The sequence below is a fragment of the Embiotoca jacksoni genome, unplaced genomic scaffold, assembly GCF_022577435.1.
Source record: "Embiotoca jacksoni isolate LCO1_2020_lvr unplaced genomic scaffold, fEmbJac1.0.p SCAF_11, whole genome shotgun sequence".
Lineage (NCBI taxonomy): Eukaryota > Metazoa > Chordata > Actinopteri > Embiotocidae > Embiotoca > Embiotoca jacksoni.
The window spans coordinates 13,636,099-13,654,678 of record NW_027185241.1 but is presented as its reverse complement, the minus strand read 5'-3'; the positions used below and the strand labels follow the sequence as shown (position 1 = coordinate 13,654,678).

Sequence of the window (18,580 nt, the reverse complement as noted above, 5' to 3'; positions counted from 1 at the left end):
GTGTACTGAATCGGTTGTAGATGCTTTTCTTCTAAGTTATATTATATCTTTGGTGTCTGGCTTGATGGGATGGGAGGGCCTTTGGTGAACTGGGAACTTAAATTCTGCAAGTAGTACATCTTCTTCCAGATGCTAAGTGGGCACCACGCTCTGATTGTGATCTGCTTATTTGAATATTATTATTTGAATTATTTGACAATAACAAAACAAAAAAAAAGCACAAGCCAAAGAAGCAAAACTTTTTTTTTGAACTCGTGTCTCAGAACAAAACTTTGCTAAACAGATTGTTCTGTCATGTTGTCGAGACAAAGTTTGTACACAAAGTAAAGCTTCCTTTTAATTTCAGTGCTGAATAATAACTATTAGCTGTTGCTAATACACCTTTGTTTTTTTCTCCCTCCTGTCTCATTCTCAAAGCTCAATATCAGAGGACTAGATTAAGATGCATCTTAGTGTGTAATAAAGATTGACACCGTCATGCCAGACTGCACACTCACTTCCACTCAGGGCTCGACTGAGCTGCTCCATCTTCTCTTTGGCGGTTTTTAACAGGCGCTGCTCCAGCTATTGTGAGGGAGACAGAAGCTGCTTTATTGTTTGATTAAAACCATCTTGATAAGCCTTCCCAACCAAACAATGAGTGAATGAGAGATCGCCTTAATATGAGGCCAAATACGTTCACTAATGTGGGAGCAGCAGACTTTTTGGAATCAAGGCATGGTGATATGCAGAATACAGATGTGCCACAGTTTTATCAATTTAAAGTTAAAAGCATTGACTTCCTATTATGTATCAATTTTACATGAGATGAGAAGTTGCCTCTGGCTACATTCATTGCATGACTGTTTGTATACTACGCCAAAGTCGACATCATTGGAGGGCAAAGCCGGCTGTGTTTACCTGATAGCTGTGCTCATGGTTCTTGAAGCGTGTGTAGTAGTGCATAAAACGGTCGAGTTCCTGAAAGCTCTTGTGCTTCTTGTCTGCCTGAAACGTGATGAGACACCAGTCACAGTCAGTAAACTCCTGAGGACGTCTCAAAGAGAGTAAATACTCTGAGCAGTCACAGGAAGCAGTGCTACAGATGAAGTTAGTGCTTGTGATTGGGAAGAATGAACTTCTTTTTGCCTTTGATGAAGATAGGTGGAGTGGATTGAGGCTGGCTCCATGGTCAACACTCTAGACATACGTTTTGGGTTATTTTTGTATGCGAGTATCTTTGTGTTTTCTAAGTGCTTTCCTGTTAGTGTATAAGCACAATATCACAAGTACTCTTCTCAGCTGTCTGAATATGTCTAGGTTTGGATCAGGAGTGTGTGTATGACATTGGTGTGACTATCAATAACAACTATTAGCAGCTGAGGAGAGGATTGACTCTGCTGATGCTCTTAACAATTATGAATTATGAAAATTATATTACACAAATGCTATGCATCAGTTAATAGGCCTTGGGGAGCACTACTGGATAAGCATAGAAAGTTGTATAATGTCTAGGGTGGAATATGGAGCGAGAAAGTGAGTTTGCGAAACCTCCTACTCCTCATCTCTCCTTGAGGGTGATGGCGTTGTGGTTAATGTATGCAGTCTGATGATGTTATAGATATGCGATGCTAAATTGTTGAAGTCGCCTTTTAACTTTGAGGACCAAAATAAAAACAGCTCAAGCTGTGCTCTATCCAAAGTATTTACTGTGCAGCGTCATAACAAGGGGCTCCCCTGGTAAAAACTGCCATCACTCAACTCTGCTGTGAAGTCACATTTTAGAAAAAGTACAGCTTACTGGGCTGAAAATATTTGAAACGTACAAAATATAGATAGAATAATAATGTAGATTGCAGTTCTACCTCGTCGGTTATCTCCTTAGACTGCTCCTCCACCTGTTGGATGACCTCGTAGCGGGTGCAGCGATAATAGCCCCCCGTGGATGAGCTGTGCTTTTTCCACTCCTCCAGACAGATCCAGCAGAAGTCATACTTACACTACAGGGAAACATCAGTTTTTGTTAATTCCACTCTGTTCAGCCACTACGTCAAAAAGTGGATTGATAATTACCAACGCTACAAAAAAGACAAATCAAAAATGGCTGCGTACTTTTTTATAATTGTCATCAGTCAAAACGAGTCACTCTGTAGTGTATGAAATGACAGCTAAAGTCATTCCTTTCTAAATAAACAAGCACACTATTGTTTATTTTTACCCGATTATTATAAATCAAGCCTTAATTGAAAAAAATTATACACACACACACATATATATATATATATATATATATACACACACACACACACACACACATATATATCTCCTTTGAACTGCTAAAAAAAAATGTGGATGGTACTAAAGGAGTCCCTCGGCCTGCTAAACTAATTCCTTCACTTTTCTGTTTTATCTCTATCTCAGGCTTCTTTTACAATTGGTGGAGTTTACAAAAGGACTTGGACAGATGTTTAAAGCTAGCTAGCAGTCATAGCCTGCTGCACTCAGTCTACATTTCAGATCAGCATGCAGAGCAAACAAAAAACTCTAATCCGCAGCCTATTTGGAAGTGAGTGATTTCTCTCCCCGTGCCACAAGTACCGCTGTGGGTGATAAGTTCGCCAGAGCAACACTAAACCCAAAAGACGGTCACCTCTGTTGTCCTGGAAAGTCTATGTTCACAGACACTTAAGAAAAATCAATACAAAATCAAAGAGCGTGGGGTGTACGGAGGGACAGGCAGACACAAAAGGACAGCATGCGAGAAGAAGGAACTAAGATAAAATGGTGTGAAGCCACAGCAGAGTAAAGAAAATGGCAGAGAAAAGACAAAGGTTCCTTGGCAACACTGTGTCCCGTGTTTCCAAGCAACAGGGGTAAAGCCATTTCTTAGTGGGTAATAACGGGTCAAGAGGCTGAGCCCTTCATGGCCTCTCAGCTTGTGAAATATGCTCCATTCCTCCCCAACTAATCTCAGTCTCTAGTCTGCCTCTTTAACCAGCGGAGGCAGTGACAGCACTGTCACGGAGACAAAAACATCCCGGCTGTATGACTGCACTGTGCTCCTTTCATGGTCTGCCCTCCAGCAACAGTGATAGTACCATAGACGCAACATGACTGTGTCTGATCACTCTGTGCCTCAAACACAAACTTGTGTTTTTTTCATCTCAGCTACCACGGTCTTATTCTCTCTGGTCCACAGAAGCTGCAGGCTAAGTACAGGACATAGTGACTTTGCGGCTGTTTGTGAACATGACAGCACCGTGCCACTTGTAAAATTGAGTGGCATAGTGAGTTTGGTGTAAGAGAAATGCTTGTGGAAAATCCAAAGTGAGAATGGTTCATTCTACCGCTTTGGAAATTAGACTCTGACATTTATACATATCGTGTGTCTGAAACAAAAAACAACCTCAATTTTCCACTTAATTGTTTGTTTACGCTGAAGACGGGAGTCGACCTACAAATACTTGGCTATCAATCATGAAAACTATTCTCATGAGTTCACACGCACACTGATTCCTTCCCTCCCATTACCAGAAAAATAAGAAATCAAACCAAAACATAAAAATCTGTCATTTAAATAAATGTAGTCACTTGATCTACACAGACAGCAGCACAATAGAAGTAGATTGGCTGAATACAAATTGAGGACTTCAGTTGTACAAACTGACGTGTTCACTGTCATCACATCAAATCTTTAAGGGTGCAAGATACGAGGATTAAAAGGCCAGAAAACTACAATAAAAAAAGGTATTTTGATTACCTCTAAAGTCTACACCTCTATATTTCTGAATCAAGATATGGTTGAATATTACTTCTAGCTCATGATTCAAGTAAAGTTTTTATTACGTTTTGAATATTATCGTTTTACAAATTCATAATAAGTTGTTTTGGAGGTTTTTGTCATGAACCAAGAGTGTGCGTGTATTTGAAAACTACAAATATGTGTTGCAAAGAATTATGGTTAATTAAATCAGTGAAGTCTGGTGAAATCTGCACCCCAAGCAAACTTTCTGGAAGTCTGCAGAGAGTCCGCGTAAATCCTCGAGGCCTGAATAAATTCTGAGTTTGGACAGTCCCTCACAGACGTCCCGAGTCAGCAAGAGTGTGGGAAGTTTGGACATATGGATTCAGCTAAAGTAGCTCTTCATAACAGCTAACTGCACCCTCGGTAAATGATGGTGTACAAATCCCAATATTATTAAAAGCAGTTTCTGGTAAATGAGGTAATACAAAAACAGTGATATTTCCTAGAGCTGTTTACAGGTGCACAAACCTCTGAGATGGAGAACAAATATGTCTATTTTCTGAGTTTAAATACAAACATCAATGTACTCTGGCCAATACACACATGTAGCACACGTGAATTGTTCAGGCAGCTTTTATAAATCAGAAGACAGTCTACTCAAGGCTAGATTAGTCTGCGAGATAAAATAGTCACCTACTTCCAATCTGCATTAGTCAGTCAGGTAAGTGAAACCTCCGGCCTAACTTACCTTAGCACACTGCATGTGATTGCAGCCCTCGTTTTTCTGTATCGGAGACTTGCAATTTGCGCAGGGTTTGGAGTTAGTCAGCAACCACAAGCAGTTGGCTGCGTCCTCGTAGGCTACGCTCACACCAGCCACTTCAGAAGAGGAGGGGGAGCCAAATAGAACAAATAAAGGCATAATGAGACAGAACAAGACTGGCTAATACCACAGTGTCAAAACAGACCACTGCACTGAGTGGGAAATTGTCCTGCTTGACTAATGTGTATTGCTTATATATTTTACTAACATCTCCCAAGATGCTCGTGCACCCAGCCTCGCGCACACACGTACACACAGAATAATTGGCTATTATCAAAGCACCTCGAATGTACTATTTGAAATGCCAAGATAAAACAGAATATGGGGAAATCGAAGCCGAAGATGGTTCCGAAACAAAATAATTGCTTTCATCTTTCGACTGTCACATCGATGAAGTGGCACTTTGGAGCGATTTGGATCTTAAATCATCTTTTAGATTGGCCATACTCCAATTCCTGCTTCTAAACATTGTGTGCTTTCCGTGAGTGGGTTGTTAGTTTTCATTAATAATTTAGCATCAACATGGAGGATTTTAATAGGACTTGTGCTAAACTGTTTGTAATTACTATGGTTGACTTCCAGGCAATTTAGCTTCAGATCAATCACTTGTGTGCAACCTCTGTACCTGGACAAGTACAGGGGTTGGCTAACACATTAAACTTCTGTTATAATAATTTGTCACCAGACAACTTAATCCAGTTTTTTTTTGCTATGAACACTTACATTGTAGAAATGTAATACTGCACTTATTCCAAAAAGACATTTCACTTTATGTCAATACAAGAAGAATGACCTCAAATGTTCTGTACAGTTTGTGAATTCTACTTTAACGTCATGACTGAAACACATCCAAAAGCTAAAAGAAGGAAGTTATTTTTTGTACTCACATTCCTCAGGTTTCATCTCTGTGACTTTCTGTAGCCACAACCTCCAGGTCTCGCAGTCACAGGGCTCATGGGCCTCACCTTGACACTCCCTGGAAAAATACAGACAGGTAAAGGTGATGCAGGAGGAACGCCTATTTTGATGAATAAACAAATTACAAAGTTCCCACAAGAGTTGCTGTAAATAACCTGATTCACTATTAATCAGCCAAATCTGCCTTTAGACTGAGAGCCTTCGTCATGTCGAGGGAATTATGAAAGTTGAACCCTTGTTTGATCCATTTCCATTAACAAATTTTGTGTCAACTGCACCCCTGAGTGAACCCACCGGCCATTTTCATCAATCACATAACGAAGTGAGGTGCACTGAGGTATCATCATTATTATTATTATCATTAGGTGGGGGAACTGCAGGGCTCTGGGAGAAGAGCACAGATGGTGAATGACAACACAGAATTCGGGCTCTGCTGCCAAGTTAGTGTGTACACACACACACACACACACGTACACACACACACACACACACACACACACACACACACACACACACACACACACACACACACAAATAAATTGAGTAGCTTTACACAGAAAATTAATGAGTTTGAGTAAACTCCCAGTTTTCAAATGAGTCTTAGAAATTTCAAACCTTTTTGTAAACTGTTTTTCAATTTTTACAGTTATATAGCATTTGAGAGTTTCTTATGACTTTAACATAAAAAAAATAAAAATAAAAAATAAAAACAATTCATCATGACAGAAAAACATGCGTTTCTAATGTTTTTCTGTAAAACACTACAAATGTAATAAACAGCTTATCTGACTTCTACTCAACCAAATCAAAGCATCAGTGTCAATACTAGACAACAATATGTTGTTTTCTGTCATCTCCATCATTACTATTAGAGAAGGGAAAGTTCTGAAAAGCAAAGACAATTATACACAAACAGAAATCTTGACATCTCCATATTTACAGCACTAATTACTGACCAACAGAAGAGGTGTCCCTTGCCACAGTCTACAGCAGGAGCCCGAAGGAGGGGGAAGCTCAAAGGGTCTGCGGTGGAGATCCCAGAGCCTTGGGTGTTCAGTCGGACCGCTCTTTCACAGCCCGCCTCTGGACACCAGCGGATTGCTGGATTGTTTTCCACAAACGCCTGTCAACAGAAGAAGAGAAAGGTTAAATGAATAAATGATAACAATGAATCAGCTGAATATGCTGCCTTACATATTGCTCTTGTTCCCATGACAATTCAAACAAAGAGGCTGGTCATTTATTTTTGGGTTGTATCTCTTAGACTTCTTAATTAAGGAACCCATGTAATGAATACAAGTTTCTTATGTGGAATCCAATGTAAAGTGAATGTTATTCATGGTTGTGGCAAGTAAAGCTCAAGTAAAGCTCAGTTTTTAATTCATTCAATCTCTAGTTTCATCATTTATGCCCTTGTGCACTTACATGTCAGTAAACTTGCATCCATATTCAGTGCAATCTTTAGATTAAAATGTAACTGCCAGAGTCTTTTGTCTCGCTCCCAAGTTGATATTATTATTTTAATATTCTGTACAAAAAGGTAATAGTTCAGTGCACATGGCTATTTTTCATCTTTACCTTGATGTCAAACTGGAGGTAGCGCTTGTCCATCTCTCTGGAGACCACACTCTCTATGACTTCCACTGGCACTAGCTGGTAGCAGTCGAAGGCCGGACAGAAAATGTTGTGGGCTTCTCCTTCTTGGATCTTTAGATTTAGAAACCTTAGAAAACAGAGATATATTGCAGACAGTGTGAGGAAATCAGATTCACCCCAAACTAATCTGCAGAATTCACAGGCCAAAACAGATTAGGACTCACCCTTCCCAGCATGCTTTGCAGAACTCATGGCCACATGACACGTCGACAGGTTCCTCAAAGACGGAGATGGAAGACATGCATATACCACACTGCGAGACAAAACAGAGACATGAATATCAATGAATATGGTGCTTTTTGCCACAAGATGACACCCTATTTTGTTTTCCGGTCATTTTAGACAAATAAAGCCTGTTTTAATCACTAAAGAATCCGTGTTGCAATTTCAAAAGGCCCTCGTACAAGATCCACATCCTCATTTCAATCATTTACAGTCTACACAGCTTTACAAAAGGTCACTGTATCATGACCTCTCCTGAGCATGTGGCTCATTCAAACTCAATCTAAGAATGTGCTGACTGGGGCATCCTCTCCAACGATTGTGATGTCTGGCCTGATTTTAATATCTAAAGGAATGTCATGGATGGAAGGGAAATGTGTGCCCTCAATGAGTTGATATGTCTGTGTGTGTGTGTGTGTGTGTGTGTGTGTGTGTAACTGCACACAATAGTAGCCAGAGGTTTATAACAAGCCACTGTGCCAATATCATGACCTCTCCTGAGCATATGGCTCTGCTGCCAAGTTAGTGTGTACACACACACACACACACACACACACACACACACACACACACACACACACACACACACACACACACACACACACACACACACACACACAGGCCTTGTTACAGTGAACGACCTAAAGAAGGCAGTGTACTTTGACAATGTAAGTATTGATTTGTGAAAGAGCAGAATGTGATATAATCAACTGCAACCTTTAAACAGGCCCTTCAGTGGACTCGGTCGATTGGCAGTGCAGTTTAAGGCATGCCTTTTTAGCCATGACAAAATATAGTGAGTGTCAGACAAATGCAACCTATAATTTCTCTGAGAATCATTGATAAATAAAGTCTGTCAGCATCAGCTATCATCTAAGAATTGTTTACTTCACAGGGGGAAAAAAAAACTTCTACAACATCTACCAGTCATGTGTGCAAAATGATCAATGTCCTTTCAAAAGCTCAGGCCAGTGATGTGTCACATTAACGCCCCAACTTTTTGTGTACCCACTTTTTGTGGGATCACTTTCTAAATTCTCAAATACACGTCACCCGTGAGGAAGTGCCATTTGCTTACAATACCTACACTGAAGCACCAACTTTAATGAACAACAAAGTTTGCAGCATTGATCCCAAATACTGCACTGTGATCTAAATCTGGCCAGTTGAAAAAACACTCAACACATATCCATACATCAAGCACCTTGCATTAAGTGCTCCTGACCCTCCGGTTGCCCACTCTGATGGTTGTCAAACACATGATGAAATCACATTCCTGTATAGCGAGTGGTCAAAAAAGATGACGTGCCAACACAATGAAAAAGCTTTTAACCAACTAAACATTGTTTCGGTGCGGGGCATCCTATTATCAAGTGTAATTTCAATCCTGACCATTGTTGACTCAGAAGTCAGCAGAGGAAATTGACAAGCGCAACTGGTAATTATTGGGAAATCCCAGACAAGGTCATGACAACAGGTGGGCAGTTTAACAGAGGGTGTTAAACAGCAGGGGCTCAATGAAGGTCCATGGTGACCTTGCAGACTTGCAAATTGTGTAATCACAGTGGAAAACACACCTTCAATGAGGTTTTGACAACATGTCAATCACTCATGGGAGTTGTTGATGTTTAAAACCAACAAAATATTTGTCTTAATTGTTAAAATGGCAAAATGTAAAAACTGAGAAGAACAGCTAGCAGACAGCTACACTGACACTTGTGTATAAGCTTTGCATAAACGTACCTCAGTTTGATTACTAATGACGTAATGTTTGACACAGAATCAGAGAGTGGCCATGAGATTTTCTTTTCTACCTATTCGCTCATTGGTCGATGGATGATTCACATTCATAAGATAATATTATTTTGTTTCTTTTCTGTTCACTGGTTCTCCTCTCCTGCTGGTGTTTATGTTTGCAGGACACTGCTGGCATGAATACTAATGATTGCCAGCAATGCAAAGCTGGGAAATAATGAAATATTATGCAGAAAGACAGGTGTGATAGTGAAAATGAAAGAATTCAGCAGAAACACTTCAGGAAATCTGCAGCACCGTGGGGACTTGATTTAAATAAACATTGGTGTAGAGTTTTTATGGGTCCACTGCCAGTTACTATTAGTCTGTGCACTTCTATGCTTCCAGCTATCCCTTGCTGGTATAGCAGCTTCTTGGTCACGAAAATATGCCGCTCCCTGGGGCTACCTGCGGTTTAATTTCATCTGATGGTTCTTCCCTGATAAGTTCCGTTGAACAGACATAAAACGATGTTTTCATATATTGCACCTGTTATTGCCATTTAAAGTTGCCCTACACTTTCTAACATTACAAATTCTGGAAAAAAAAAAAGAAAGAAGTAAGTTTGAGGCTTAGTCTGACCTAGTGCTGTTCCTAAGAGGCACATAGAAACTCTTGTAAACCAAGCCCCATTTTTTAATTTGCATGCGTGTCTCACAAGCGGTGCTTATACCTATTTTTCAGGTAAAAGTGATCATTTTAGTTAATTACTTGTCCTCAATTAATTTGGACTACTTTGTGAATCAGGAGTAGCAAACAAAATCCATGGTTTGGTCTGTTCCTTGCTTTGGACAAACTGTCTGGTAGGCTTTCAGCACATCAGTAAAAACAAAAGATAACACAGGGGGTGCTGAACAGGAACCTTATAACAAACAGAGCGTGTCGTACCAAACAGATATGTACAAATACAGGTCCCATTACATCTCGACCTTTGTGATAAGGAACCTTATGGCATCTCACCAGAGAAGACTCGTCATCTGCAGGCATGAGGCTGATTTGGTCTGGGGAGGTGATGGAGGAGCGGGTGGTGCGTGGTGTCCGGGGTGAGGGCAAGGTGTCCCACGCGTTATAGCCACTTGGAGGTGGGTTGTGCATCTGTACCCCTGAGCGTTGACAGCACTCCTCTGCATTGATCATCCAGGCCTCAAGGAGCTTCTCTCTGTCCCAATCTGAAACCAAAAAATAGCAGCATAATGGAAGTATATATGAAACCTAATAGTTCTGTTTTGACCACATTACATTTTTGTTTATGTCATGCATCATTGAGTCGATAGAAATCACTATTGTGTGATTTTAGGTTACAATGCTTTGTGGTTGAGCCTTAAACAGACATGGATAAAGATTATAGACAACATGTGGCAGAATCTCAATACAACCTGTTAAAACAAGACTTGTTCTCAACTAAACTGTCATTTCTTCCACAAAAAAAGTATTCGCAAAAAAAATGTGTCTGTCCAGTCACAAATTTGTAAGAATTGGAAAGCACAAAAATAAACACAAATCCCACTACAGTAGCAATACTGCCATCTAAGCCTTTCAAATAGCCAACAGCGAAGACCTGCTGCCATCTGGTTTTCTGTTTTAGAATAGCTGTTCAATATCACATTAGCACAGGAGCAGGTTTGAGAGCCTTTCAGTATAAATATTGAATGCCTTGTGGACAGTGCCTGAGTCCAAATATCCTCCCCTCCTAAAATAAGGAACATGACCCGGTCATCTGTGTAATTAGGCCATTATCAGCCTCAAGACACGTTTCCCCACCAATCAAAGGCCTCAGACTCTAAATGGCCTCGTTTAGATAATAAATGTCGCAACAATTCCTCCATCGCCAGTCAATTAAAACTAATCAATGAGTATGACCCTATCTTCATGCCTTTGGCCATTAAAAATAGTCTGAAATTAAAAGTCTGCACATTTAGTCTTAATTTTCAAAAATGACAAATTATCAGAAGTACAGTTTGACAAGCAGACAATTCAGCAGACAAGCAACAAGAACAATTACAAGAAAACTCTGAAAAGACGATTATGGAAATATAAAAGTTAGAATGTGTGTAAATTTGTGAACGTTTTCATAAGTAATAGATGACATGCAACGCCAAAAAGCCTTCTCCTAGAGATTATCAGAAATCCCAAAATGGCCCATCCATTTTAAAGAGACATGCAGCATTCCCATGATAGAGGTGAATAAATATAGCACCGTTCTGGGGTCACTCTCCCCCCACTAAGCTCCCAAAAGTATGTCTCATATGTAGCACACACAGCTCAGCAGAGAACTACTAAATCCATTTAATTAGAGAATGGGGCAGTAAAGTCTTTGACAAAAATTTAAGCCAAGTTAAATTGACTGAAGTAATGCTTTTAAAAAGCGTCAAATCAAATAAAAATGTCTTGAACTTTTGAAGTTTTTTATACATTTGATCTTATAGCTAAGTGACGCTGGTTCGAGAATTAATGGCTTAAGGCTGTAAATCAAATCCAAACTGTAATGCACTTACTCAGTGCCTTGGAAACCCAAAGTTACAAGAGCAACAGTGAAGTAATTCAAACGAAGAAGGAAGTTAAGATTTCAGACGCACTGCTTGGCAAAGTGACCTATAAGAAAAAAGTCAATGTCCGCATGTCATGTGACTAAGAGAAATCAAGCAACCAAGCTTATATTTAGAAATATAACCAAACAAGTGATGCCAACAAGTAATGTCCTTTTTGTAATGATGTAATATAGCTCAGTTGAGCAGCATTTCACTGCACACATTTTTCGAGTAAGAACAGAACATTTTTCACATGAAAACGCAAACCTATATTAGCAACAGTAATATATGATAAAAAAAAAAAAAGATATGAAAAAAAACACATAGTTCAGGTTGCTTGTGGAAGCCAGCGTGTGTGTTGTGGAAACTCTTGTTGAAATTAAGTCCAGTGACGAGTGTGAGTAACCTAATTTGTGAGTGTATCAGTATTTTTTATCATATATTTGGTAGGAAGGAAAAGACCACTGAAAACTTTTGAAGTATTTAACAATGGTCTCCACTGAGAGCAATACAAGTGAAATTCTTTTAAATATATCTCTAATCATAATACAAAAAAATTACACATTTAACAGTGTTTATATTCAACTAAAACAGAACTATTAAATATGATTTGTTGAGCAAGAACCAGCTTTTTGTGGAAACAAGGAGTTTGGGCAGGATCAACCCAGAGATGTTACAGACAGAGTCAAGTGAAAACATAAGTGCATCCACAGATCTTTCACACTGAAAAAGCAAGTAGTATACACCCCATAATTTATCACACCTTCAAATTCATCATTCAAATGTTAATTGAGAGTTCCAGATTAGGTGCCAATTATTGGAACCTCCTTAGGGAGCGACAGGTGCAGTCTGTATTATTCAAACTCTGTCATCCAGGGTGTCTTTGCAATTGAAGTGTGTGGTATCATAATGCCAAAGTCTAAAGAGCTCCTTAAGGCCTTCAGAGAAAAGGCTGTGGATCCGTATGAGTCTCAGTAATTCAATCTACAAATTATCTCCAAATCATTTGAAATAAATCCTTCCACTGTGGGAAAATCATCTACCAGTGGTTTAGATGTAAAACGACTGCCAGTGTGTCTTCAGCAAATTCAGTCTAAAAGCAGACTGTTTGATTCAGAGAAAAGTCTCCAAGAAACCCAAAATTGAATCAAGGAATCTGCAGATAACTCTTGTTGATGTCAAACTGCATGACATTTGAAAGAATTTGACCTGTATGGGAAACGTGTCAGGAAAAAGCCTTTGTGGCACAAAAAGAGCATCAGAGCAAAACTATAACTTTCCCCGGACGGATAAGTCAAAGAATTGTTTGGTCATAGTAACAGTTGATATAGTTTAGTACAGAAAAGCTGTACTAAAGGTTTTTAAGGAGAACAACCTGATATGAACTGTGAGACACGGTCATGGAAATGTTATGGTTTGGAGTTGCTTTGCTGCCTCAGGAACTGGGCAACTTGCAGTCATTGATTCAACTATGAATTCTGCATCATATCAAAGAGTGCTTGAAGATAATGTGAGGTCACCTGTCTGTGAGTTGAAGTTGACCCTTCTACAAGACGATAATCCAAAAAACACGAGCAAATCCACAAAACTTTGGCTCAAAAAGAAGAAATAGAGGTTTATTGAATGGCTCAGATTTGAATTCCATTTAAATGTTGTGGGAGAGTTTCAAAGTGCATGCTAGAAAGCCCTCAAACATCTCAACTGAAGGGATTTTACATGAAAGGGTGGTCAGCACTTTCAGCAAGCCAACGTCACAGACTGGTGGACAATTATGTAAAATGCCTAGAAGTGTTTTCTGCAAAAGAGGGTGATACTAGATTCTGAGGCCAAGAGCGTCCACAGAAGAATATGAATATGACATCTGTTGATATTTCTTTTGAATAAATGATTGAAATAGCAAAATGTATTGTGGTGTTGTTCAAGTATATCACCTTTATCTGTAGGCACTGTATCAAAGGGGATCAAAATCCAAGTTTCCCAGGTATGTGCTTATTGCTTCACATGACTGTAAATGGTATTTATTTAAACCAGGAAGCAACCAGAACATTCCCAGTTCCAACCATTTTCAGGACAAACCGATGGTTTCCATCTGTGTTGTGAGTGTGTCGTGTGTGTGTGTGTTTAATTGTACCATGGGCACGTAGCAGTGCTTCTGCAGTGAAAAGCGGTGCCTGCAGCATGTCGGCCGTCTCCACTATCAGCATGTCCTTCAGCCTCCGCAGATCCTGAGGCCGCAGACCCTCATACAACTAGAGAAGAGGGGTCACAGACAAGAGAGGACAGGAGAATAATAATGAGAGGAGAATAAGACAGGAGGAGAGGAGGAAGGTAAGGAGGCAAAAACAATAGGGCAGGTTGGCAGAGAAAAGTAAAGCAGAGGGGAAGACAGAGGGTGAAATCAGGGTAAAGGGGAGGGAGGGGAGAAATGAGGGTGGGAGTAAAAAGATGGGGCAAAGGAATACAAGCACATCAAATATAGATGATTGCTGACACATGACTTACCCAGACTTTAACAGCATTTAGATAATAGGAGTCATATGCCTAATGCCAGACCGTTGTGTGTGTGTGTGTGTGTGTGTGTGTGTGTGTGTGTGTGTGTGTGTGTGTGTGTGTGTGTGTGTGTGTGTGTGTGTGTGTGTGTGTGTGTGTCATTTAGTGTCTGGTTCCAAGAGGAAACTACAGACCTACAAACTCTTTGACTGAAATCATTTCAGATCTTACAAATGATGTGTCTTCTGTTCCCTGCTTATGTAGCTTCAGGTATATCAATATCAATATTACACCACTGACACAGTGTTATGCTACAACCTCTGTGTGGGTTTGGCTACGTTAGAGTATGCAAGGCAGCTCACTCAAAGAGTTGTATCAGACACAGCAATAACAATCACAAAAATGACTTTGTTAGGCCGAGGTTTGATCCTGATAATACTGCTCGTGCTACCAGCTGAGGGTGACAAACCGAAAGCTGCACACCCACCGCCTCTTGCTATGTTATTGTGTACCTCTCTTCGGTCGAGGGCTGCATACTCTGCCTCTATGCCCTCCGCCTCAGGGGCAAGAGAGAACACCATCTGCGACTCCAGGCGCAGGGCCAGCTCCTTGTGGTGCTGCTTCTCTGCACAGTCACATGGAGTCTCGCGGTTTTCATTCTCCGCAAACAGGTCTGCTTCTCTCTGCACCAGGAACTGAGCAAGTGAAAACAAAAGGAAAATGTGGCTTTGACTAATGGGACACATTTTGCATTCAAGAATGTGTAATAAAGCTTACTGGCTGTATATGTAGCTGAAAACACCACAAACTAAACCACTAAATATGTACTAGTAGTTCAAATAGAGGCGACAGTGATCACATTTAATTTGATATAGACTACAATACAAATGTCAGCTTCAGGAACCATAAATGGAAATGGTGCTTCTGTGAAAACAGTTATGATCGAGACATTTTACAAAAATTATAAAATTGTTCTCTCAAATATAAATGTCACTTCTTGTCACTTTACTCCAATGCGGGGTTTCTCTTTTTATGTCACAACAGACCTATCTGCATCCCAACCTTCACACCTCGTTTTCCACATGGTGTGAATAGTATTTTGCTACATGTCACTCTACAGCTACAAGGAGAAACAAATATTCAACAGGAAACATTTACATAACCATGAATCATTTAAATTTAAATTAAAAAACACAGTTTAATTTAATTATTCATAATTAGTTGCGCAGCCATAGATGAATCCATCTGATAATTGTTGTTGTTCATATTGTACACCCAGCCTTTAATTATGAGGATTAAACAATTAGGTGGTTGTTTGTCTTTCTTAGAGCATCAGGAGAAGCACTTATAATTTGTTTGCATTCTGTTCAATGACAATAAAGGCAAAACTGGTTTTAATACTATACTCAAGCTTTGAATAGGAAGATACTGAGAGTCATTTTTTTTTTTTTTTTTATCTCTTTCACTTGTGTATGTGATGCATCCTGCCCCAGAGATTAATAAGATGTACGGTGTGGCACAGTATGTTCTGAAAACTAACGAGGGAGGGCTTTGATCTAATGATTGTGAGCACGCAAATTATTGTTCCTTACCCTGGGTCGCGGCTAGAAACAACACAGGCCACACACCAGGAACTATTCGACAAATAATCATAGTACAAAAGGGCAGATATTGAATAATTTGTGTTCACATCAGGGTTACCCCAGCCTCTTTCATCTTCCTTCCCCTCAAATTGCTCCCTGTCTTAGTACAGTTTGTCAGTTCCCAACTATGAACCCTTTGATCTACACCTAAAATGCTTTACTTGAGAATATTTTAGCTCAGAAAAAAGAAATCCTACAAATTTTGCAAATCTCACCTCAACACAAGTCTTCATGCCTGAGGCGGCAGCATAGTGTAGGCAGGTGTTTTTCTTGTTGTCAGTGGCATTAACGTCAGCACTCTCGTACTCTCCGTGATCCAGCTTTGCTCCGGTCCATGTGAGGACGACTTGAAGACATTCTGCCCTGCGCTGTTCGTCTTCATACGGCCGTGAGATCCGCGGCTGCAGCGCCCCCTCTGAGGTCAGGATCTGGGGCCCCATGCAGAGAAGGTGCAGGGATGTCTCATTGCCCACATTACGCTTGTTAGGATTGCCATCTTTGCTGAAGAGAAAAGACCTACGAGAAGAAGGAGACAGGATTAACAGCTCATTTAAATGCTTTGGCTGTGTAGGATCCACGTGTAGTTAAATAAAAACTTCAGTGTTGGTCAACAAGGTAACTCACAAGTGTTTACAATTCTTAGCCCACATTGTTTTTGATTTCTTCTCATTTTGTATGCACATTTTAGCGCTACTGACATGTATTTTTAGGGTTAGGGTTATAAACAGTACACTACATAAAAACAAATTGCTAAATTGCGCAAGCATTCTGCTAGTGGAGAAAGAATAGAGTCTGAGTGGAATAAAGACAAGCACATGCAAGACTGTTAGCTTGTAAAATGGGAAGCTCATGGAAGCCCATTCTATTCCAACCCAGCATGTTGCATTCCTGAGTGCTGCTAACAGATGGCTATGTGGCGAGGCAGATGGGACGGACTCGTATAGAGACAAAACAGGAAAAATGTTCCCTTACGATACAGCAGTACCGTAATAGATGGAACCAGTTGATCAGCAACAGACTGCTAAAGAAGTTTAAAGAACACTTGACAGAAAGCTGGAACTTAATCAAATACTCCTCTCATCTATCAACATCTACATGTCCGTTTTCCCCTCAGTGACAGAAGCCAGTCCAAAAATATGTGACTGAATGTGTACATTAGGTCTGCTTGCTTGTTTGATTTTATCTGGGCCACATCCTCACCTGAGTAGGCGTGCCATGGCGTGCCGGGCAGCGTAGTGGAGAGGTGTGTTGTGCTGGTAGGACTCTCCATATGTAGCGTTGGGATCCAGAGCCTCCTTGAACTGCGGGTTGCTCTCATAGAGTTGGCAAGCGAGCACCTCATCCCCGTTGATGAGAGACTTACGGAACTTGGTCGCCGTGTTCCCCATTTCTTCTCCTGCCGTGGATTCGAGCTCCGACTGACACAGCAGCCTCCCAAGTCGTCGTCAACCTGTTCAAGTCCAATTAGCCAGCATACTGCGTGTCCTAAAGAAGAAGAAGAAAAAAAAAAAAAGAGAAAAACTGAATTTCACTTCGTTAATGGCCGTTTCTCAGTCCAACAAGGCCTAGCGAGGAAATGGTCAGTGAGCTTGTGATTTCCCCCAATAACACAACAACATCGTCAGCTACGGTTCAAGAGAAATCAGCTCTGCCTCTATGAAAACGTAAAAACCTCCGCTCCCTCTGAATCACAAGGACAAGAATTCCATCCTCAAGGTTGCTCAGGCTGCTCTGCCACGAGCGCCTGTGTCAGCATCACCACAGCACTGTAAACTCCCTCCCTATGCATCTCTTTTTATTTTTTTTTGTTTGTTTGGAATAACTAAACATAGAGAGAACAAAGCTCACACAGAGAAAAGGACAAGACTTCCTCTGGCATCACCAGGAGCTTCCGCCTCTCTGTGCCAGCGCTGCCCGTCCCACCGAGGCCAGGAGTCATTATGAAGCAAGACATCCTCAGCTGAAGAGTAACATGCAGCGAGTCAGCATTCTGCTTCCACCGGAGCACCATATGGCCGTGACTGTTCGGGCAATGTGATGCTTTTATGCGTTTCTGGAGACCTGCAGCTCAAATCTACAAAACACAGCATTGTCTTCTTTGGTACAATATGTCGTCTACTTTATGATATTATGAAGTCTCCATGCAAATCTTTGTGCACAATATTGCCTTTTGTAGAGACGTTATTCAGTTATTTAACCATGAAAGGGCCAGCTGAGATTAAAAAATATTGTTTTCAAGGGAGTCCTGGTCAAGTCAGGCAGCACCAACAATTAAGAACAAGTTAAATATATAGAAATAGCACAAAATGATTTGCAGTATAAAACATTCCAAGAAATAAAAGTGCGATTCAAGCAATGATTCCAACAACATCAGTCACAGCAGCAACTCCATCTCCCCGTCTTACAAAGTGGATTTAAAAGCATTCAAATGTATTTAAAACCATCCGGTCATGAAGAGAGAGAGAGAATGCGATCCAAAAACCTTTGAGGTCGACACACCACATACTCAACTCTCCAAAGTTTAGAAAGCATGGCAAAGGTATTTTGATATTTCAATTTGTAGGACAATTTACTATGTTCCACAGTTCATGTAAAAAGACTGAAGACGGGTCTGAAACACTGATTTGGGAGGAATGACAAGAATGGACAAGTAGGGAATTCTGGGTAATTTTCATAAAACCTTGGTAATTTTCTGGGAACATGTATTACTCACTGTGAGTCAAAGAACTCCCACAGTTATGAGGCGCTGCCTTTCCTATTAAAAACAGAAGCAGATGCCCAT

General features: G+C 40.4%; 1 protein-coding gene across 2 annotated transcripts in view; it reads right to left on the bottom strand.

The window, feature by feature from the left end:
* LOC138194474 (ankyrin repeat and IBR domain-containing protein 1-like) overlaps positions 1-18,580 on the bottom strand; it is a 30,636-nt gene that overhangs the window by 10,853 nt on the left and 1,203 nt on the right. For both annotated transcript variants that reach the window (XM_069143241.1, XM_069143242.1), the window contains exons 2-14: positions 16,999-17,283; positions 16,014-16,314; positions 14,668-14,850; positions 13,797-13,914; positions 10,098-10,306; positions 7,286-7,374; positions 7,044-7,188; positions 6,422-6,588; positions 5,435-5,523; positions 4,473-4,603; positions 1,845-1,979; positions 901-987; positions 498-564 (exon numbers count right to left, since the gene is read on the bottom strand). In XM_069143241.1, coding sequence (XP_068999342.1) covers positions 498-564; positions 901-987; positions 1,845-1,979; positions 4,473-4,603; positions 5,435-5,523; positions 6,422-6,588; positions 7,044-7,188; positions 7,286-7,374; positions 10,098-10,306; positions 13,797-13,914; positions 14,668-14,850; positions 16,014-16,314; positions 16,999-17,186 — 1,909 coding nt within the window. In that variant the 5' untranslated portion in view covers positions 17,187-17,283. The remainder of the gene's footprint in view (positions 1-497; positions 565-900; positions 988-1,844; positions 1,980-4,472; positions 4,604-5,434; positions 5,524-6,421; positions 6,589-7,043; positions 7,189-7,285; positions 7,375-10,097; positions 10,307-13,796; positions 13,915-14,667; positions 14,851-16,013; positions 16,315-16,998; positions 17,284-18,580) is intronic.